Source organism: Pezoporus wallicus, unplaced genomic scaffold (genome assembly GCF_028554395.1).
Source record: "Pezoporus wallicus isolate ANWC-B61680 ecotype Strahan unplaced genomic scaffold, APGP_CSIRO_Pwel_v1 contig_1181, whole genome shotgun sequence".
Classification (NCBI taxonomy): domain Eukaryota; kingdom Metazoa; phylum Chordata; class Aves; order Psittaciformes; family Psittacidae; genus Pezoporus; species Pezoporus wallicus.
The window spans coordinates 1,272,532-1,297,269 of record NW_026641428.1 but is presented as its reverse complement, the minus strand read 5'-3'; the positions used below and the strand labels follow the sequence as shown (position 1 = coordinate 1,297,269).

Sequence of the window (24,738 nt, the reverse complement as noted above, 5' to 3'; positions counted from 1 at the left end):
TTTTCTAACTACATTTTCATCAAACCAGCTACTTTTTGATGCCACACACACTTATAAAAGGGGAAAGGCTTATGAAATCATTTTAGCACTCTTCCAACAACAGAAAGTTGTAATTTGCAATTGTCTTTGGCTTTTTAGACCATCTTGTGAGAATTTACCGACACAGCTCTCAGGTTTCACAGTAAAAAAACCTATTGATCTCAATTAAAATTGCTTTACAAACCAAACTTTTCAAAGTTTACTAATGACAAATATTCATATTTTACCTGCTTTTTACAGTATTCATGCTAAAATTACTTGTCACCCTCTATTTTGGGTATTTGGTGTCAAATTAGACTTAAAAAAAAAAAAATTTTGCTGCTTTTATGCCAAATTTGACTGTCGGTTTTTACTGGAACATCAAAAGCAGGCTTTTAATTCTCACAGTTTTGATGCTTAATGAAAAGTGAAAGTTAAACACAGCATGGCAGCATTAAAAATGCATGGTAAATCCATAGCACCCTGACATCTTAGCCCTGCAGAGGATGTGAAGAAAAGCCATTGTAAACAAAAGATAATACTACTAAATACAAAGCAAATTAATTAGATGGTCTGACACACTCTTAAACAAAGAAAAGATGGAGGGAGAACATATGTACAACTATCTTCCAGCAAAGATATCACAGTGGTCTGTCAGCAGCACAACCATATATTGAATTTAAGTTTACGTGTTTGTTTTCAGGCCTTGCTCCTGACTATCTGAAGACTGATACATTGATTAGCTGCTATAGTCCAGAACTTGGACAAAGAAGGGGTTTTGCATCCTCAGCTGTACCATACAAAGCAGATGGCAAAGACTTTTGGCTCTGAATCACCTATCGTACACACTGCAGACTGCTAAAGATGGTTATCAGTTAAACTCTGAACACTAAACCCGAATTTAACCCAACTCAGTTCCAGAAATAATGTCCAAGTTCCCCTGCCTAATTTCAACAGGGACAAGCAACTGGCCCACCTAAAGCTCCTGGCATTTGCCATTTCTGAGAACTCTGATCTCCGATAGCAGTGAACTGAGCTGTAAGCTCATCAGTAGTACCTGAGATGATCTGGTTTTCTCTCTGCAGTCTTCTAGGTATTAAGCTTCTCATTCAGAAAATAGGAGCAATACAATATTTTACTATTTTAATGCATTTTTATATTAAAATGAGAGAACAATATTGCCACTGTTTGCAATATATGGAACATTTTACATTCATACATTCTACATAATGTTTGTGCACAAATGGGAGTAAGCAGACTAAAATTACGCCTTCATTGCATTTTACCAGTTGGTCCTTAGGTAACAAAGATGTGAGTCTCAGCTCACTCTTGACAATACAATGTGTTTATATCCTTTTGCTTTGCTTTCTTTTATGCATATTTAGCTGATTTTTCTTTTGCTTTCACCTGATCCAAAGTTATATTTTAACAAATCTTATATGTATTATTATGAGAGGCTTGTACAGGCATCCCATAGCAATCTAAAGAGAAATATATAGCTGCAGTGAGCGTAACACTGCAGCTGAACTCTTAGCATTTGGGTCATGAGGCAATGGCAGAAGATCAGAAACCTCGCAGCTACCTCTGGTCAAGTTTCTAAGAACAGCAGAGTTCCTGAAAACAGAGCATTTCAGCATAGAATCATGCATAATTTATATAACATGTACTACAGCAAGTTACTCAGGGTAAAGAAAGAAGTTAGAATATGCCAGAAAAGGTAGCACTCAGTGTGCCTGAAATTAAGCAGCTCTCCAGATCCATCCCTTTCCCCACTCCTTTAACCCTGGTTTAGCGAGGCAATAGTTGCTACTCCATCCCATGTCCTGCTTGTTTGCTGCTGTCCTGAAGAGAAAAAATTGCGATTCCTTTTAAGAACAAAAACTTGGACTGAATATTCCTCTTCTAAACCTAATGCTAATTTTAGTACAATTCAGGCAAATAAAATAAGAATCAGAATTTTAATGTAACAGGGTAATGAATGGCAAAAGAGAAGCTTAAAATAACCCAACCCCTCTTTGCTTTATTACAGGGCCATCACCTGTTTTGAAAAGGCCAATGCAGAAGATTGCCAAACATGCATTAGCACTTAAAGGATGCAAGCAGAAGAGGAATGCTTTAAACTGATTAAAAAACATCCGTGTCCAAAAAGACTGGGTTTGGAACTGTTCACAGTATTTTAGATAAAACGCTGATTCACCTTTATATAAATTTTCCTAAAAAAATTTAGATTTGTACTGTTTAAGGTGCATTGAATTTAAACTAACATAGTGAAAGTGACCAAGTGATTCTTTTATCCTGGGGGTTGAGTGCTCCTAGGTATCTCTACATATGCATGTGAACTAGAATTCAGTGATTTTTCATCTTGCACAATAAGCACAGACAAACAAAAACCAGTAAGAATGTGCCTCCTTACCTACAGAATCACTTAACCACTGAATATATAAAATTAGTGTGCTTAATATGGACTTAGCTGCTGTCCAGAATCTACTCCGGGTGGAATCAGATACAAGATTTAAAGGTTCCCTGAAGAAACTTACGCTAAAGGAAACGTTTCTGTAGAGAACTGCTGCATCAGCTCCACTAACAGTCAGAAAAAACTGAGCTTATGATACTTGCTTGCCCTAAGGGGTCTTTTTAAGGAGATCTGCTGCTAATTTGTTACATAAGATCTAGTGCAAAAAGCTTATGGAATGCAAGTTTCCATCTTGCATTTTGTGCAAATTGAGAAATAGGAATATTATAGCACTTTAAATTTCTCCTGAATATTTGTTTAAAGTCATCATTCATTCGCAACAATTGCACAAATCAACAGGAAAGTTGCCTTTAAAATGATGGATGTTCATCCTACTCGCTTTTACCCTTGTGCATCAATATACATGATCACACACATCCTAATAAATCATAAAATGATTTGGGTTGAAAAGGACCCTTTAAAGATCATCTAGTTCTAACGCCCTGCCATTGGGCAGGGACACCTTCCACTAGACCAGGTTGCTCAAAACTCCATTCAACCTGACCTTGAGCACTTCCAGGGATGGGGCATCTACAACTTCTGTGGATAATCTGTTCCAATAAATAGTATTTTTTCTTTACTGTTAAAATGATATTTTGGCATAACCAATATGTTTCTATTTAACATCCTCTTCAGGTGAAATTATATGTTGCCTTTAGGTCTGAAAGTCTTCCCCTGGGAAGCAGCTAGATTCATAAGTACCTATTAAAACTTCACATGGCAATGACTGAAACAAATGGTCCTTCCTTGAAACCAAGATTAACTTTTACACCAACAGCCCCATCTTTCTACATCAGCTGCACTACTCTTTTCCCTTCCACCCCACACCTGACAGCACACAGCTGACTCTTGCACCCAGCACCTTTCCTCTGCTATGGTTCCTTCCTCACTCCCCACTTTCCAGGATAACAGGACAGCTCAGTAGGGCCCTAAAGCAGAAAGACAGCAGAAGGGACTGAGATTTTGGTATAGCTAAGGTGATTTCTGGAATAAGAGTCACTATAGTCCAAAGGTTTTCAGAGAAAAGTGGTGTGGGTATTGTGATGATACTAGATACAGAGGCTCAGTAACACTGCAATGTGTAATTCCACTGAATTAATTGTAAATACTTGCAAAATTTGGCTGAAATTTTTGTAACACAGGCCCATGTTTATGAAAATAAGGAAGAGGCAATCAGAAATGATTTTTCATTATGATTAAACTATAGCAACAATACAGCTTATAAAGGCTTCTGTAAAAGCAAGAAATAAAAAGGTTAAGCCAATATTTTACTGCAGAACAACTCCACAAATGTGCTCTCTCATGTCCATGCACTTGATTTTCCAAAAACTGGTTTTCTGAAAGAATAAGGTATAGTTCTTGCAGCATCTCACCAAAACTGTCATCTTGAAAATGTTCTTCTTATTTTCCAACCCCTCAAACTCAACTATGAAATCTGAAGCACCAGCTGAACACTAGGCTAATGCCACAGAAACTATTCCAACAATCCATTCCATTTTAACTAAATAGGTTCAGATAGTCAACAGAAGTAAAAAACAGTCATATCCCATTTCTGGCACTAATGGAACATGTCCACATGTCCAGAGCAACACTGAGCAAAGATACTCAAGCTCAATCTGAAGGATCACAGAGTTACTAGAGCACCACAAGTGCCCCTGAGCTCTGCTGCACCACAAGTAATGTGCCATGCCAATTATCCAGGAGAGAACGGCACACTAACAGAGCTACCTGCTTCCAACACCTGAGCTAGATCCCTTGAATATCTCTGCACAGCTCTGAATTGTGCAGGATACCTGAATTTCTAATTTAAACAGGTGTGTTACTTAATGCATTAGAGTAACAAGTCTCATGTAGCAGGTACCACTTTCACACAGTAGCTTTTCAGAGCAGAATCACGCCAAGTTCAAGCTTTGGGTACGAAGCACATGCAATACTCAACAGGTAGATATTACTGAAAGTCCAAAACACAAACTAAAGCAATGCATTACCATTTTTATCCATGGAATGAGGCTCCGATTGCTTCTTTCCAATATCAGCAAAGGATCTCACAATTGGGATCCTGTTACTCAGCTTCTTCTGGTTTTGATGGTGATGCTGTTTCAGTAATGCCTCGTGCACTCTGTGACGAACATCCTCGCTGAGCTGCCCAGAACCCACCTGCTGGTCCAGAATCATATCTGAAAACATACATAAACATGATAAAAGAGGGGAAAGTGGAAACACTTAAATTTTTCAATTACAATAATAAGAATTAGTCCTTTAACAAGACAAATTAAATGTTAAGTTTTATCTAGAAGTGTTGCACTCTCAGTAAAAATAAATAAATAAATAAATAGATAAATAAATAAGGTTACTATCAATGGAAAAAAGTCAAGCCCTCAAAAGATATGTAGTTCCCAAATTAAGGTCACCTATGTAGCTTTGAAGTCAGTCCCTAAGCGCTCTTTTTCCTTCTTTCCCCCGCCCCAAAAATAAATGCTACCCTATTTGCTGCAAAGGACTTGTACGCTGTCAGGAAACAACAGGAAACAACTTTTTTGTTCCCTTACACTTATCACAGCACATCACACTTTAGCTCTTTATTTCTTGTCACTATAATTACAATACTTTCAGTACAGTCTAAAGAAATTTCAGATAATACATGAAATTTTGCTGCATCATTTGCAAATACTTAATAGGATCTCATTCTACTGCCAGATGTACATGTTCTTGCAAGAGAATCATTACATAGAGGTGTGAGTGAAACAGATCCCCCTGCTAAGAAATTACAACCATTTTTGCAGTCCACCAGCAGAAAATATTCTTACTTATTCATATTCAAAACTACTGGTAAATATTTACATTATATATTTCAAATGGGAAAGAACCACTCAGAATTTTTCTGTGAATTATTATTTTGGGAAATCCTGCTAGCAACAGTAATAACACTTAAGAGAAAAAGTAAGAAAAAAAAATCTGTACCAAAGCAAGTAAAACAGCAGCTAAGTACACACTGTCCTTGTACATCAATTTGAAGAAATGCACTGCACAAAAACAGTGATATAATAAGCTGAGTCAAAAACTCCTTGTACTGAAAATTCAGACACATCATGATTGTGTGCTGCAGTCAGATTCTTATCTGCCAGTAAACTCTGTGGGAAAGCAAGCAGAGCAGGGAGAAAAAAAAGAAAAAGCAGATGCATCATCAGTAGAGACATAATTTGTCAGGTATTTGATAGTTGCCAAGAGCAAGGGAAAGGAAGAGAGATAATAAAAGGCACCCAACAATTATGCTGGTTAAAAGCAGAGTTTAATTGCTAACAGTCAACTGTGCCCTGTGCATACATTTAAAAAACACAGCAGTTTTGCTGAATTCTCAATATCCACGTAACAAGCCAATACATCCTATACATAGGCTGCTTTAAGAGCTGAACAACAAATTTCACTTGCTATGTAGAGGCCACCAACAAATCTTACCTCTATGATCACACACACACACATAAAAAGAGAACATTAGGACCACAGATAAATTCAGCTGTCGGCAGATGCAAACATGAGAGATGTATGCACATCTCACAATGAACAGTAATGCAAAGGTTTTTGACACTGCCTTTGACTGTCTCCAGCAATTACATTCTGTGCAGTAGACAGAGCTGACCAAACAGCTAATACTGAAGAGTAGTACTTCCTTGTGGTATGCCTAAAGGAGTAAAACCTGTCTTCAGGGCGCTTCACCTGACTCTGAATGGAACTTTTATCTCCAGGGTCAACACACCAGCAGGTCAATTACCTCTACACTGGCAGCCTAGACAAACACTGTTATGTTTCCATGACACTTGACTCTAATGGAAGAGACAGAGAGGCATAAAAGCAAGATGAGTGACAGAAAGGCAAAAAAGAAGGTAACACAAGTTTAAGAGAAAGTCTTCAGCAGATTTTTTTGTCAGGAGGAGCCAAGAATTTGCAAAACATGAGAAAAAGAAAAGAAAGCTCCAGCTCCAAGAAAAATGTTCATTTTCCTGCTCAACTCTACTGCCTCTTCAGGAACTGGCTTTGCCCTGAGGATAAGCCCATCTTCCCTTTAGACAGCCTTACTACATGAATTTTCATGTTACAGTTCCCAAAACAGGCCAGTACTTTCTGTAACATGAAAGGTGATCTCTAGAAGATAAAAATAAATAATACATACATAACTTAGGGCATATGTGCTAAAGCACAATTGAATTGATCCTCTCCCCACTCCTTTTAAATTCTGCTCACCAAAAGAAAAATTGTAGAAGATGCAAAACCAAAGATTACCTTCTTTGAGTCGCTCTAAGACAGAAATCAAAAGGAAGAGCTGAAAAAAACGACTCTAGAGCAGCCAAATTTAAAGTTGCAGTCATCACTTTGCTTACAGATCAATGTAACTCTACTAATATGGTGTCATTCCTGGAATTACATTTTCCATAGTAAATATTAAAACATATTAACTGCTGAGGATGATGTCAATATTTAAGATGATTCACTTGAGGAGACACAAAAGCCAGGAAAATCATATCCTTATCCTCTTTCTTGCCTAGATGCTCTGCTAGACTAATTAACAGTCACACAAGCCATGGAGCTGAGTGCCGGTGTGACTAACAATTTTTGTTTCCTGCAAAACTGAGAAGAAAGTGGCTTACCTTAAGTTTTCTCTTTTTTTTAAAAAAAAAACTTCCCCTCTACTTTAGCATCTCTGCCACATGTAAAAAGAGAAGATGCATTCAGATTTGGAAAGAGTGAAGACGTGTTTTCTTGCCTTGATACTCCCCTTCAGTTGTCATTCCTTTAATACAGACCCACTTGCAGTAGCAGCTGTAGGAGTTTAAATGCAGTCAAATTACTGCCAGATTGCTGTATTTTGACCATTTTTTCAAGACATGAACAGATGTGAATAATAATAAGAAAGACTGTCTCCTTCAGCACCTGTCATTATGGGATTCCACTTCAGTTTCTTCTCAAGTTTCTCAACATATCTTTTATAAGCCCAAGCACCTGCAATGTAGTGATAACACTCTTGATTGCAAAGATAAGCTTCAAAACAAGAGCAACACAGTTAAAGCCCAAAAGTAAATGGCAAACAGGAGCATTTTAAACATCTCCTTTTCAAAACAAACTCTATTTCCTTAATCATGTGAGAAGATTCTACATGGTCCCACCAGTTGAAGCTGTATGTTCTTTTCAAAGCCCTGTTTTTGTGTTTTTGTGTCTAGAGCACATGGCCATTTCTCCAAATTCCATGTGACAAAAAGACAGTAAAGAATACAGATCTGAAACTTTACAGCACTGTATCTCAGCTACATTCCTGTGTAGCAACAGAGACTCTCCAGGGTTCCTGTGCTCAGCAACAAAGGTTTAGGGATTGTTTGTTTTAAAGAATTTTCCTCTTGAATGACCTTTTAAATTCCGCAGAGCCAGAGACACAGCTTACCATAAGATTTTTCAAGGATGTTTCACAACCATATGGAGCTTTCAGCAAGATGCAATGTGTGGAATACCCCTCAGCATAGTGTTACCTATTCTACTAATTGCTCACACCTTACCATTTCTGCTGACATCACAAACACTGAAGTAGGATGCTTTTTCCTTAAGGAATCTTGATTCATGCCAGAACCATGAAATCAATTTTTTCTTCAGTTAAGGACAGACATTCCTCCTGCCCTCGTTGTTTGAAAAGATTCAAAGAAACTTGCGGTTTCATATCATTTCAAGAATGTTTTCTTGTTACAGTTACAATACATCATTTACATATAATTGGTTTTGTGAGTACATGTGGGCAATGTGAGAACTTAAACTACTGTAGGAACTCAAATGTAAACCCTCATCACCTTTGAACAATTTACCTCGGATGTGAATTAGAGCATCAGGCAAGAGACACTTCACATCAGTTCAGTACTGCAGCTCATGTGTTGCCCCTCACAGAAAAATGCATCTGTCCCACCTCAAGAGCCAGCAAAGATGCAAAAGCAGGTTGGCCGCTTCCACGCACTCTGGAGATGCCTATCACACACTGCAGTTTTGTAGACAGACATGCAGCCATATCCACATGGAGGCATCCCAGGCCGAAGCAAACAAGCAATATGGAGACACTCAACTGTGGACACAGGTCACAGGTTCACAGTGTGCCCATCACCTTACATACACAAAACTCCCATATAAAACAGAATAAATATATAGAAGGTAGACTGCGCTGTCTGAAAAGAAATTACTAACAGGTAAACAGGCTAAACTGGGCCTGACTTTTGCAGTGGTGAGTAAAGAAACAAGATCTAGAGATGGGTTTTTTGGGTTCAGTTTGCTTTTTTTTTTTGAGCTGTGTACCAGAAGGAATACAAGGTCTTAATTGCTGAGCTCATATTCTCCTGATAAAGGCTGGCACTGACAGTTTACAGCAGAAGAAACTGAACCCAATATATACTGGCAAAATTGCCAGTATTTACACCTTTCAATCTTCCAAATTTTGTAACTGTGCAACTGCAAGACAAAATGAGAGATTAATGACAAAAAATAGAACACATGGGTTTTTGTGTGCGTCATGACTGCCTTGACAGCTGACTACAAAACCTAATTTAAAAGCCAAGGATTGTTCGGTTTTGTGGTTGTTTTCTCTCCCTTAAAGATAGGGGAGAATAAAACACAAGTAAACCTAAGACGGTGCTTTACAGAAGACATTCAGCTGAAATGTTGTCCTTTATTTTAAGCTGTCTCTTATATCAAATATATACTTCCCTAGTGAGTTAAGACACCAGAAGCAAAACTAATTATTAGAATTCTTGGGCTGCACTTGTGAACCAAGACCCATTTACAGTGTTTACAATGGTGACTATAAACAAGGTATCTAAGCCAGTGGATTTAGCCCACTCATCCAAGGAGGCAGAACATTCCAGTGCACTGAGAAACACATTCTATTTCCAGCTCTACCTGAAATTACTTTGTTCAACCTCTCCACTGAATTACTTGAAAGACAAGAAAGTGAACAATCTTTTTTTTCTTTTTAAATTATTAGCAAAGCAATTTTACTGAAGAACAAGAGCAAGTATTTCATAAAATCATAAAATGTAGAGATGAGGCTAAAATTCCCAGCTTGCATCTCAGACAGCAAGCACAGTTCTAAGTCAGAGGTATTCTATCATGCCACAGTGGATGCTACCAAAGGAAGAATGGAGACCTTATAGAACAATATACTTTGCATCTCTAAACAGAGCAAGAGCCATGAGTGATACTTATTAATGTCTCTACACACAAGACGAAAGCTGAGATTGACCTGTGCAATCTAAGAAATTCCCAGGTTTCTGGTTATCATGGGAAAACACTAAACCAAAACACTAGAACACAATTCACCCATGGGCAAAGGAACAAAACCTGACAGGGGTTCCTTTGTAGAGATAATCACTGAATAATAAGCTATAAATAAAGCAAACAAATGGCGAAAACCTGGGTGACTGAGAAGGTGAAAGTTGAACGAAAGACAGGTGTAGGGTCAAACAGAGAAGCAGACTGCTCACAGCCAATTCCATACTTTGTTACAGTGTTGAAGTTAAAGTTACCATACAAGCACTGACAGAAATATAACACAAGTGTTGCAACTGAAACAAAAGGCTCCACGTGAAATAAAATCTAAACTGAAGCCAGTTTAAATATATCATTAATAGCACTTAATATAGCCTAAAGCAAACAGAAGCAAAAGAAGACTTGTTCAGACTGAAAGCTTAACATGATATTACTGAATTCAATAAAACTGCACACTTGGGATGTAATACCCCGAGTTGTTGAGCACAGAGTCGAGTGACCTCAATCACAAGATTAAGCTGTTACACAGACTGAAAATTCGATTGTGAGAAACATACAAAAGACTGAGAAAGGAAAAAAAGATCTCTGGACTGGAAAGCATGGAAATATTTAGAATTTAATTTAAAAAATAAACCATTTTTACATTTAATCTATTTAAAAAAGTGGGACTATCTAATATTTGAAACATGCGTAAGTCCTCAAAGCACTGCTGTGCAACGCTGAGGCCGCAGTTTGTATTTGACAAGGTTTGACATTTGTTCACAGTACACTCTGCACAACTACCAAGAAAACGCAAGATCTGTGATTCATATTGTAAAGAAAGTATTGCCATTAAAGGCTGGACCAAACAGTTTTTGAACCAAACAGCAGAAAATGGCATCATATGTTAAGTAGAAGAACCTTTTGGGTTCATTCAGTGGTTACAATCAAAAAACAGATGGTAATCTGAGAATCTACATGGTTTCAAAGGAATTAAATGAAAATATCAAAAGAGAACATTTTAATCTGCCAACTTGAACAACACTGTGAAGCTGCTCTCTAATGGTGCAGCCAGACACTGGCAAATACCTCCTCAAGAGACAAGTTCCAAAATAAATTGTTTTGATTACATAGATTTTTCAGACTTCCTTTTAGCATATGTTCTATACAGAAGTGATCGATAAAATATTACTACATCAAATGTTCAAAGGAATTCCTTGTGCATGGAGTGCTAGCTTACTGATATAGGAGCCACTGCAAAGACATATGAAAAAAAGAATGTCACATATTAAAAATAGTAACAAAAAACTCTAAAATATGTTTAATAAAAAGCGCATTTTAAAACAGGAAAAATTCAACACAGGAATTGAGCTCTTTTCAAGGAAAAAGTATAATCCATCTTAAAAATATTTAAGAAACTTCAAGAATAAATATGCTGGTTTGCTGCACGATGACAATGTTGGAAATTTATCTCAGAAGTCTCTATTACATTGTGAGTGTGAATTCAGCATCATAGGTACAAATAAGTTCTTTATTGACAAAGAAAATTGGGTGACTGCCCAAAGAAATTTAGATACTTGTAGACCAAGTCATTTTCAATAACACAGTTGGAATGAAAAAGAATCTAATAAAGAATGGACATGCTGGAAGACAAGATGATTTAAAAATTCTCACCACATCACCGGTGCCAAAATATTCTTATGCAGAGCCATCAGAGTTTCCAGGGATGAAATACAAAATGTTCTGGGAGCCATGCAAACAGTATAAAAGACATTTTTCATCTGTAGATTTTGCCACAAGCCCATTAAGGTCTTAAAACATTGGCTTTAATAAAAGAAATTTTCAAGGGCTAAGTGCTGAGAGTTTAATGCCTTAGCGAGTAAGTGTTTACAGATTAAAAGCCTTGACTAAAACAAATAGGAATTCTTTGTCTCAATTTAGCAAGGAAGATTAAGTACACCTCTTTCAAGGATACAAAGACTGGCACTACATTTGCAGAAATGTACTTTGATATTGGAATATAGCCCAGATAGCAAGACATTATCAACAAATACACAACACGCATTTTTCTTCCTAACAAAGTGTTAAGTGTAAAGAAAGTACATGCACAAAATTATTTATTTGCTCTCAAAAGATATGATGCACTATATAATGCAGTAAAACTGTCAATAGATTGCATTAAAAAACAAAACCCATAATAATAAACTACAAACCAGAAGTACAAGAACCGAAGTTAATTTAGGAGTAACACTTAAAACCGCATGGTATAATCTCTTCTGGCAAATTCTTCTACATGCGGTATACACAGTAGCATTGAAAAGAACAACCAAAAGTGACCTTCAGTATCACGGGACTAGCAACCGTGAGAATGGCTAGCAAGCAAAACGAGGAGAGAGGTAGAAAAAAAAACAATTAAGCCAACAGGTGAGATCAACCATTTCTTTACATTCTAAAGTGCTGAGACTGTCAGATACAAACTGTAATACACAGCAACACCAGAAAACAATTTTGTACTGTGAAGCACACAATAAGTAGGACTGTAACTACTGGCAGTGAATAGCAACTGAGTAGAACAGACAAGAAAGGCTTTCCTGAGAAATACAAGTTCTGTCTAATCTTTAGGTCCAGTAGTCCTTTATAAGGAAAAAGAGCAGCCTGTCATATTATTTGGAATAACCAAATTTCTAACATACCTAGCACATGTATCTTGGTGGCATACAGTCACCACTCGTATTAGTCTCCTTCTCCCAGCACTGCTTAATGAATGCTACACTCTTTGTAACATTTTGTAAGCACTGGAGAGAATGAACTACATATGTAGTGTTAGACTAACAAGTTACAAAAGAACTTGATTGAGGAAGAGGAAAACAGCATTAGAAGACAAATAAAAATATTAGAGAAAAGCAAACGGAACAGCAACCTTATTTCACAGGGTCAGAGGGAGAAATCTGTTCAAAAAAACCTAACACAGAACGTGGGCAATTTACAGATTGATTCACTTGCCAGAAGAACCTGCTGCAAAATAATTATATCATTCCATATTGAATTGAGGGGCGGGAGAGGAGAGTAGTGGAAATCCTCTGTCACAGACAAAGCAAGACCCATGCAAATTTATTGCATGTCAGATCACCTTCTCAGAAAGGCATGCCTACCAGTTCAAATAAGGCAACAAACAAAATATACCGAAATCTGACAAAACAACGGGTACTTTTAAAGTGAAAATAGCACATGCCCATTCATGAAAGTCATCCTAAAGCCTCTTCTCAGGACACATTTTCCTAATCAACAAATCAAGATACTGTTGTGAATGCTCAAATCTTTGGCCATGTTAACTAAACAAACAAACAAAATTACTATAGCTAATAACTAGGGATTAAGAGATTATAAACATGAATGCATTGTGGTCTTACTATACAGTATCTTCCAAAACCAGGAAAAAAACAGAAGTTTGTTGAAGTTATTTTTATTGCATTAATCCTTACTTTTTTATCTACTTAATTTTGGAAGGGATCTCTTAGTTGACTACAGAAGAAGTTGCAATTTCTAGATTAAAAATGTAAAGCTTGAACTTGAAAATTCTAATGTGCTATTTTAGCAAAAAAAAAAAAAAAAATAAAAATATCAAGCAGCTGACCTAAGTAATTCTTGATTGTTAAAAATATTAATAAAGCAGCATACTGGGACCAACCATTCTATGACTCTATACTGATAAACTTTTGTTCTTTCGAATCATCTGCTTTTTATTCTTCATGTTTATCTTTTCTCATTATAAAGACAAACTTTCAAGCTCTGATTCAGACCATGATTCATGGGAGAATGGGCTCTCAACACAGAACAGAAACCCACACAAGTTTCTGCAGATTTGGATTAATAATATCTTGCGTCAGTTTGACATAAACGATTTGGGAAAGGTAAAGGCAAAAAGCAGCTACCACTACTTGAGCCAATTTTAACTCCACTGTTAAATATAGCCCACTGAACAATATCCCCCTTACCTGATAATAACTAAATAACTAAAATTTTACCTGGCCCTTACATAGACATATATCACCCACAAAGCAGTTTTCCTGATAATTTTAGAATTTTTTCTTGATATCTTTTTTACCTCTACCTAAACAAAAGTCCAGTATTTTTATTTGTGTATTTTACACTCTCTGTTAACATGCTACTTTGCACTTGTGACAAGGCAACAAAAAGGCCCCAACAGCCACTCATGCACCATTTCTCTGTGCAGGTGCTCCTTCCCAAATTTACACCTGTTCAGTCAAGTTTGATCTTCTAGAAAAGTTTGCAGTACGGAGCATACCATAAATCTAATACTGTATTTGTATTAGATAACGAGATTCATGTAATTTGTATGAAGTGTCAAATGTATGATTTACAGATACAGCATCATTTTCAGAAATGTTGTGAAATAGAGTAAGGTAGAAGTAAGGAAAAACATTCAAGTAGATGTAAGATATGTAAGGAAACCAGTCCAGTAACCATCATGAGTGTGAGACTAGCTCATACTAAAGGAAGATAAAAAGAAAATTAGAGACCACAGATTACAAAACAGTACTGGTCTTCGCTCTATGTCTTCTCTGCAGGGAGGGACAGAGATTTTTAAATAACACGACCAAGGACACAGCACTAGAAACCCTCTAGGGAACATGAACCCTTGGACAGGGTGTTAACATTTTAATGACGAGTTTTAAAGTCTAATGCGAATATGTTTATAATACATATATTATCCTTGTCTTGACAGACTACAGAAACCTACTTTATGTCTATTAACAAATTTATTTGTAAGTTATCTAAATCTAATTAGCTGCTGTATTTAGGAAGGGAAATTAATATACCAGACTATAGCAATGATCCTAACACAGCTACACAACCTTTGTAGTTTTAGGACTCCCTAAGATCATCTATTACAGGTTTGCACTATACAGCCCATAACAACCTGTTCCATTACAGTAACAAATGCACTGCCATGAAAAAAGGCCCCTGAAGTTAACTAGTTATAAGCCTTATGGGAAACACCAGGAACGCAGAAAATGGCATTCAGTCTCAATCTCACTCATACTCTTAGAAGAATCATCCATTATGTTCTCTCTTGCTTTCTGCTTTTAGGGTTCTCAAAAGCTCTAGAATTGCAACTGCCAAATACACCTTTACTGGAAAAAACACACTAAACTTTAGTTAAAGAAATTAACGTACCTGAAAATTGTTTTAAAAGTTACACTTCGTATTATCGTTCTTGGTTTTACTCTCAACTCAGAGACATGGTTTTTAAACTGTGTTACATAATTATGATGCACACTTCCCTATATATATATATATATATACACACATATTTTTTAAGATAGAATGTCTGCAATTAGCATAGCAATAGATTAAGTCTGTGGAAGCTAGCACACACATCATTCACAATGTGAGGTGTCACAGCAAGAGCAGAGAACATGCCAGAGAAATACAGAAATAAATCTCAACTGTCCACTCTGCTTCATTTTAATGTTCCCCTTTACATAAGAATTGATTGTGTAAATAGCGAAGTTTATACAAAAAATATAAATATTTACTAGTTGTGTCAGATATTAGATCTTTTCTAATATATTTTCTAATATATGAGTAAAATATTTCCTAGGACTGATCATTATGCAATAGTTATCTTGTAAGCATTTTATTTTTATTATTTTCATAACTAATAAATGCAGCATCAATACTTACCTGCAATTTCTTCTATGGAATTAGCTCTCATGTCCAAAAGGACTGTGCCATTCAGGATACAGCTCCTCAGCTCAAACAAGCTATGAAGTGACAGCGTGGCAACATAGGGCTTGCTCCACCTCTCTCCACCATCCTCTACATCTTCTTCAAACTTCAACCACCTGTACAAACAACCAATTTTATAACTCCGTTGCTCATAAGAAATTAAGTATCAATTACTTCTACGGATATTGAAAGATCACTGTTAAATGTGTTTGAATTTCACTTTATTCTTCCTTTGTAGGAAATACTAGAATCTTCCCTTGTCTGGTTCTTCCTATATAATGCTGTATTATACCATTTTTGAAGATAAATTCTGATCACACAGATTAAAAGAGAAGCATATTAAGTAATTATTACTGTATTTTACAGAAAATTTGAGCAAATCTTTGGCGTACAATGATATTTCTATAATAAAACAAGTAGTATGAAAAAAATTGAGAATTTCTGGTAGAGAAAAAGAAAAGCTATACATCATCAGAACACAGGATAGAACTTTCTCCAGTTAGTCTTCATTTTGGACTAAACATAACAAAGAGACATATTTCATTTAAAGTAAACATACTGACATATTCACACTTCACAGAATTGCATCCAGTACCATCACCACAAAAGCCTATTATGAACTTGTTTTAAGTTGTTAGTTACTTACCTGCACTAAGCTAATCATAAAGGCAGTTTAAACGTGCAAAATTTAGGCTACTTTTCGCGTAAAAGCTAATTAAAATGAAAAACCTCACAGGCACATACAAGTACACACAAGCAATGTGTAAACACTTGTGAAGTCTTTCAAGCCCCAATTAAGGCCTTATTAAGGTAAAACAGTCACATGAATGGCATGAAATATCACTTCAGACACCAATAATATCATATCTCACTATTCTGAGTCTCGTTCTCCTGTTCTCAGGTTCCATGTAAATCTGCAGAGACAACATGAAACTGGCATGAGAGGATCAAGTCTTTTTTTACTAGCCAGCTGGATGAATTTCTTGCATGACTTTTTAATTTTTTACTAATTGAAATTACACTAAAATGATAAAAGAATACTAAACAAACAAAAAAAAAAGAAAGAAGAAAAGTCTGTTAACATATGCAAAAATGTTTTAAATTAAAGTTATTAAGTCTTTCAAGCATACACAGATGTTGCTGTGTGAAGCCATACAGCCTGCCAGCTTGGCAAGGTCTGAACAGCTACAGCCACAGCACAAGTCACTTGACACAATAGCACGCAGCTATTTCATATGGACCAGGCAGCAGAGGAGCCAAGCTGAGCCTCACACCTTGACAGCACCTTCACACTTACTTCCAGACAGCAGGGAAGTACAGAGCCTTAGGACCTCTGAAGCTAAGCAATTTCCAGTTTTACCAAGCAGCCCAGTAACACACCAAACACAACTGGCCTCTTCTGTTCCCAGCCCACCCGCCTATCTCTGCTCCTACTTGTTAAATATGCCCGTGTACATGTACTCTAGACAATTCTCTCCTTTCAGTCCCTGTGTATCAGACTCTTCCCCTCCTGAGGCCACCCTGCGAGCAACCAATACTTCAGTGACCCCACTCATCATCAGCATATAGGCTCCATTCCTGATGCATTCCATTTCTTCTAACTGTACAGAACATGAAGTTGGAGACTTTAACATGATCTATTTTATAGTCTTTTCTGTCTGCAGCAAAGAGCTGGAGTATACATTCAAAACCCGCTCAAGAGTCAACGTATAAATGTAATCTTACAATCTCCACATGAGTTTTGCCTTCCTATCCCAATTTGAAAATAAACAAGCATATCAGAGACAAAACAGAAGTGACAAACCTAAGTTTTTTGTGACTTAATATCTTTGAAGAATGTTCTGATCCAGTGAAGATGCATTTTCACTTCATAGTTTTTCCCTAGTACATCCATTTATTCTCACTAATAAGTTACTTTCTAACTATGGACAGAGGTTTATTTTCATTAAAACTCAAGCCTAAACACTTTCCTGTTGGTTCCAAAGTGTCTTTCTATTTTCCTTCCTACAATACATTCTTTTCTTTTCCAGAAACATAGCGATATTCTCCCTAAAATTTTCATTTTATATTAGCAGATGAGTCTTAACAGTTTGGGTAAAACTTGCCACAAACCAGGCACTATTTTCCAGCCACGATCACAAGAGGTTATTAGGATAGATTTTAACATGAACTTCTTTCCTAACAGCTGCAATCTGCAACTATACTATTGTGTGTATAAAGTACAACTGGTTTGCGTCAATGTGCTGCTCTACAAGCTTACTGGAGATATTTTTTTCAGAACAGAAACATCATGCATTCTTCACACAAAAAATATTAAAACTGATTTTTATTGATTTTAAAAGAATGTTTCTTCTGGCTTGAAATCAATTAATGGGGGAAAAAATAGTAAATTTTATCACTGTGTCCACATAACTACGTCATTCCATGGATAGGAAAGCCTAAAACAGATCCTGGAATGGAACAGGCTGCAACAGCAGTGCACTTTTTCTTGTTCTTACTAATTAATCTGCAGGAATGCTTTTGCTCATGAGAGATGTTGAGGGTTAGGGGGGGAAACCACCAAGCTTCGGTTAAATCCTATCCATGGTTCCCTTTGATATGTTACTATTTTGATCAAATAAGAACAAAACATCCCAAGTATCTTGAGCAAAAAGCATAAAACCATTTTTTAAAAATTGTAAACCTGAACTGTTTGTGCACTTTCAATCAGACAGAAAATACGAAGATGCGGATTTACTGCATCAGAGTGAACCCACCCCTTCAGTCCATGCAGAGCTTAGTGAAATGAATACAGAATTACTTAGTGCCATCATTCTCATTAAAGACAATTAATGACCTCTATCCTTTGAATTTTAATTCATCTACATGGCATTATGTCCAATGCTAGACAATAAGATTAACAAATACTGCTAGTGGCATTTTTCACACAGGTGGAAAACATGTAATAAGGCTGGAAGAGCAACAAAGGGTGCATCCTTTCCATGCCATGCTTTTAATCAAATTAGTACCTTAGAAATCCTGAATCAACCACTGAAATTGAAAGGGATCCAGTGTATTAGTTTCTAAGTATATGATCTTGCATATTGAACACTGTCCCATTTCTATTACTCAAAGTCTCTTTGCTCTTTGTGTATGATATCCTTATTTCTAGAGTAACAATACCTCCTGATTTCTTATCATCGGCAAGTTTCATTACTACAGTCCTAGTTTTGTCATTCAAGAATAAAGCTATTTATAAAGACTAATTCTTCAGAAGTTAGTTGTCACTACCTTGCACACCAATAGTTTTTAATCTTTCAGCATGACCTACTGCACCTGTTCAGTTAGTTCCTTACCCACTAATACAATTTTACACTAGAACAGTTTAAGTAATAAATTCCCACTGCTGTATCATATCAAATACTTCACTAAAATAAAGATCCACTGTTTCTTTGTCAGAAAAACAAAAATTAATTATCTGATTAAACAGCATTATTGTTAGTCTGACATGATACACCACTGTACTGCATTTGATCCAATTTTCCAGTTAGCTACAAGTCTACAATTATTATTTCCTTCACATATTGCTCTAAGCCCTGCATAGCTCCAAAATCTGTTCATCCCAACCAATTTTATCTTTTTTTGAACAGTGCTGCTGCATTTGTAGTACAACAATGCACCCGAGAGATTCACAGGAAGACAGGATTTACCATATCCATGAAATACATGTTCTTTCATCTCTCTAGGATGGAAATTATTGCACACTCTTATTTGCACAGATAAAGCACTTCGACTCTTGTTTCAGTTTTGAATTTGGTCATTTCACTGCCATCTCTTCCTGTTCTAACAGCCAGCCACCCCACGTCAAATGCTGTCTGCAATTTTTGGATCCAAAGTGAAGATCATTTATCAGTTCCTTCTGCATGGCAACCAAACTCTTTATTTTCATCTTATTTCTAAAGTTAAAGAAATTTTTAGTATTAGCTATTATACTTCACTTTTGTATTTTCTGAATATAGTTTTCTTGGCTGTGCTTTGATGTCCTTTTTCAACAATCTCATCTTGCTCCTGTTAAACATTTTTGATTCTTTAGTTCCCAAACGACAACTGGAAAGGCTGTACATAGAGACAGATCAAACCGTTTATATAGACAGAAAACCCTTTATTTCACCTATTCCTTTCAAATTCTATCTTATTTATGTTAATAAAAATTGTTCTCATTTTTCAGAAACACAATTCTGCAAAGGATTTTTTTTTTTTAGCTGAACTAAAGAAGCTTTTTCCCTACCTAAAACTAACCTAAGCCATGGTGATTTTTATTTTTAATCACAGTAGAAGCTGATACCCTTCTTGGAAGGTTCTATATATTCTTAATCAGTATGAGAACACTGCAGATGATTAACTTGAATAGATTTACTCTCTCTGAATATTAATAAGATTAGTTAGGAACATTACTACATTAATTTTGCAGCACAACCCCCATATGAGAATTTTGTACATGTTAAGATCTATATTTAGCATCTGTCTATGCCTCTTATAGACAGATAAGGAAAGTGAAGGTCATAGAAAATTCTGTGTCCCTCTTGGAAACCTGGAATTTGCAGTAAAACTAAAGGGAAGCTAACAGCCATATTCATTCTAAGCAGCCCACATATGTAGCTCCTCACAAAATCAAAAAAAGGGGGAGGGGAGAGGAAATAAAAACCTCATACAACCAGAAGAAAAAAAAAAAAAACAAAATAACCCAACATTGAATACTCAAAGTCCCAAAATCAACTGTTCATTGATAGCTAGAATATGTAAAAATTTTATTGCTCCAAAGTAATCTCATTCCTCACTTCAATCTTTTTATAATGGTAACTTTATCTGCTTCTTGAGGATTCAAACAGAATACAAAGTTTGAAAGTTTCTCAAAATGATGAGCTAAAATATTAATAAAATCACTAATTTTTAATTTATATATACAGATGATATGTTTACTTTGATATTTTTTCCCCTTGATATTCACTCTGACCTATATTTCATAAATCCAGATCAAAACATTTGGCTCTGGGAAACAACAAATACAGTTGTAATACTAGCAGTCCAAGGATTAAAATTATGGTTTTATTTAAGCTTTATACCCAAAATCTGTTCCTGATCTCACCACAGCTTTCAAATCATTCTTCAATATGCCAGCAACCAATAGCTACAGATAATTTTTAAAAACTCACGAGAACACTCACCTTGCTGTCTCCCTCCACTCCGCATCCTCTCCTTCACGCCAACAAATTTCATCAAGCTCAGTAAAAAGATCATGAGGAATGTGTTCCTCATCATCGTCTTCTGTACCCAGAATAAACTGCACCCTTTGTGATGGGGTATCTGGGGAAAAACAAAAATATAAACTCCAGAACACCATTTTTACTTTTCCAAGCAAGCAAATATTTAAAATTTCATGAGATTATCACTTAGTGCCACACAGAAAATATGATTATAGTTATACTGTAAAAATATTCATATACAAACACCTTCAGACTGAGGCCTCTTTATTTATCATAGTTGTCTAGTCTGCTAATTAAACAATCTCATCTAAAGATAGAATGTGATGTACAGAAATAGTGATTATTGGAACCTGGAATGTTATCTCACAGAAAATAGCACAGACAGCAGCATAGATGTTGCTGATAAAACTATTTTACTCCAGTGTTACAACTACTCTGCCACATCTTAAGTCTAAATCTACAGATCCAGCTGAGCTCACAAAGCTGGTATACTAAATGTACATTCTTTGTTTTACCTTTTCTGCAGAAAGAAACCGGAAAAAAGCTCTATAATGTCAATATACACTGGGAAGTTCAACAAGAATACATCACCATCTACACACCTACCACTCCCTGCCCCTTTGTAAACTGTTTCTACATGGTTAGGCTGTTACAAATGAAGAAGTCGTTTATCTGTCCCAATTTCTCTATTTTACTCTTCCTATCTCAGTCTTCTCTTTGCTAGTTATTTTTCTTCATAACCTTTCAGTGCAAAACACTAAATGCATTTTAGAGAAATACTATTTGTTTTTCACATCACTCAGAAAATTTCCAGAACTCAAAAGGTACCTTAACATACACGTATATTCAGTGTTCATAGCTCAAATTCTGTAAGGCTCTTTAAGAAAAATAAATCCTATTTGTTTATTTAGATGTAAATCTCAAATGAACAAGCTCCGGAGGAAATCCAGTCTCTCTGAAAATACACAGTTCTTTTTTCTGATAATGTATTTTGTATTTCTAAGAGGAACCAAAAGCCCTTTGTAAGAGCTGATAGGGTCCAGGCTGCCAGTCAACTGAAAAATTGATTATCCAGCAGAACAGCTCAGCGATTCCTTGAACACTCTCTAAATGAAGTTCTGTTCTACAACTGTATTTGTATGACAACCTACAGTATTTTCCATATACCAGTGATGAGCATCAACGCATAGGATCCTCAAGCTCACTGAATTTTGGAAAAACTGAGATAATAGACTCACCAAATGCTAGCTGAAGGGCAAATACAGCTCTAATCAAAAATAATTAAATGGGCAACCGATTCAGAAGATTAAATTCAGCAGTACAGATACCTTTTTTGGTAGCAGTAAATTTGCTATAGCAAAAAAATACAAACAGTACCTGACAGTTTTCACATAAGGTCTATTTGCTTAAGCAGAGTGTAAAGATATGGTATGGTCTAGGCTACTTACTCCTTCACAAAGCAAGGAAATGAAACCCAGGAAGAAATACTGGAGAGAAAGGAGAGAAAGACAAGCTCAGATACTACTAAGCTTTAGGGGATGGAACTGCAGGAGGACAGGCAAGAGGACAGAAATCACTAGTGGCGAAGCATTGAAGAATACCCTTTCTTTTGTTACTCTCTCTCTTACTCTTCAGTCCTCTCTTTTCTTTAAGGCCATTTCAACCTCTATTCTAGACCCCCTCCAGCCTCTCTTTACGTATTTCTGTTTACTTGGGGATTTTTTTAATTCTTTATGTTCTTGATATCCACATGTTGGTATGTTCTAGAGAAGGATAACGTAAACACAAACATCAAGATTTAATCCGAGACTAGATAGCATATTCTGGTCAAGAAGGGTGCAACTTGTTAAGATTATTTCCCAAAAGGAAAAAATTCAGTGACATACGAACTTGCAAAGGGCAAGTGCACATGACAAGTAACAGAACATGGAGAACAAGCTGCTTTGGTAGAGAGCTGGACTGCAGTGAGAATCTGAGAATAAGCATTGCCAGGAACATCCTGTACTCTTGATAAAATCAGCACTAGAACTGATTTAGAGCAACAGCTACTATTAAATAATAAATGAGTAGTGCTATACAGCAGAGCTGCAGTTTTATGAAAGTTATGATACTCATACAAATGCACACTTTCAGCGTGGCAAAGAAAGCAGAGGATCAGAAATCTCTTGAAGTCAGGTGAGCAGTAACAAGGAAACATGTTACTGCTGTGACCTGTTCTTACCAGGTCTTCTGTGTAACACAGCTACTTCACTGACAACAGTGAAGAATCCATATATGAAGCCATATAAGAAGCCATATATGTTAATCCATATATGAAGCCATATAAGAAGCCATATATGTTAATCCATATATGAAGCCATATAAGAAGCCATATATGTTAATCCATATATGAAGCCATATAAGAAGCCATATATGTTAATCCATATATGAAGCCATATAAGAAGCCATATATGTTAAAATATGCACTAAATTATTTTCATCCTCTCTAAGACAAGAGTAAAACTAGCTTGTAGATTCTGGCTAACTTTCTTTGCTGCTGTAATTTGTACTGTTGTCTGAAACCTGTAAACCATAGGTGGAGTTTCAGATGCCAAGCTGGGGGGGGGGGGGGGGGAAGAACCAATTGTTTGCTTCATAGTACAATAATTTTATTTCAAGGGCAAACCCCTAAGAAAATTAAACAATAGGAAAACAATAAAATTAAAAAAGAAAATCTGTTGGTTCCACTTGTAAAACTGAGTTAACAGGATTACTCACGTGAGCAATGCCAGATGGATTTGGCTCTTATTCATCAGAGTAATAAATACCAAATATGTCATTAATGTATTATATGGAAAATGAGTAATCTATGATTCAAAAACAGAATGAAAGAATACTTCAATTGCTGACTGTCAAACTATGATAACTTAATCCACAATCTAGAAGCATAATATCTGCAATTTAGGACACTCAATGTTTTTGAAGTCTGGGAAAACAGAAATCAGCCTGAATACTACCTGTGTCTATCCCTATTTCAAGCAGTACAGCCAACATTAAAAAAATCCTTTATATTATTATTGCTATTTCTAAAAAACAATGAAAGTAATCTAGATTAAGCTAAAAAAATAAAAATAAAATAAATTAATGGTACTCATTTGTTACATTAGTATTTCTATAACTGCAGTTATTTTATATCAGAGCACAGATGTATTAGAAGCAATTAGAACTCGAGTTCCACAGAAAGCAGCTGCTGATTCTCCCAAGTAAATGGCCCATCACCAGCTCAGGAAATCCTCCAGGATCAGCTGGGACTGGGCACAAAGTCTGGTACATGACAGGAGCAGGAGTACCACCAACAACAACCAATGCTTGGCTAATGAGCAATCTCAGTAAGGAAAAGCCAAAGCAGCTTCTGTTTGCTGTGGCTCCACAATGGGAGCCTCCTGCCAGACTTTGTGTTCCTCTGGGCTTGCACCCACATCGTATGTGTAGCACTCACACAGATAACAAAACTACCTCTGATACATCAATTTCATTGCCTGCATAGAAAACCTGAATATTTTAGTTTTAAAAATCTGTATAACTACTGCATTGTCAAAAGGGTAAAAATTAAGGCCTGGTGCATAAGCTCTTGTCAAAAGCACAAATTCACACTGGAGTTCAGAGCCGCAGAAAAGTGACTCTGCAGCAACCTGACATACAGCTCACTACACAGGCTCTTTGTAAAGTCATTAGCAACTCTAAAACGAAAGCAAGATATGGGCACAGACATACCAAAAGAGCTGAACTGAAAGCCAGAAATGCTAGTAAGCTGACTCCCAGAGGGCAACACAATGAGCTGCTCCCTGGAACAGCGCTGTATGCAGGTAGCGGGAACAGTGGCCTATATCACCATCACACCTTGCAGAAGACAGGTAGGAAAGAACCATAACTGCCCTTTTCTCCTTTAACATATCCCCAGGT

At 36.3% G+C, this 24,738-nt stretch overlaps 1 protein-coding gene across 8 annotated transcripts in view; it reads right to left on the bottom strand.

The window, feature by feature from the left end:
• SLC4A10 (solute carrier family 4 member 10) overlaps positions 1 to 24,738 on the bottom strand; it is a 150,599-nt gene that overhangs the window by 50,779 nt on the left and 75,082 nt on the right. For all 8 annotated transcript variants that reach the window (XR_008974121.1, XR_008974120.1, XM_057423655.1 and 5 more), the window contains 3 exons: positions 20,758 to 20,896; positions 15,509 to 15,669; positions 4,519 to 4,707 (listed from right to left, as the gene is read on the bottom strand). Coding sequence is in view for 6 of the 8 variants with exons in the window: in XM_057423655.1 (XP_057279638.1) it covers positions 4,519 to 4,707; positions 15,509 to 15,669; positions 20,758 to 20,896 (489 nt within the window). In the remaining 2 variants the exon portion in view is untranslated. The remainder of the gene's footprint in view (positions 1 to 4,518; positions 4,708 to 15,508; positions 15,670 to 20,757; positions 20,897 to 24,738) is intronic.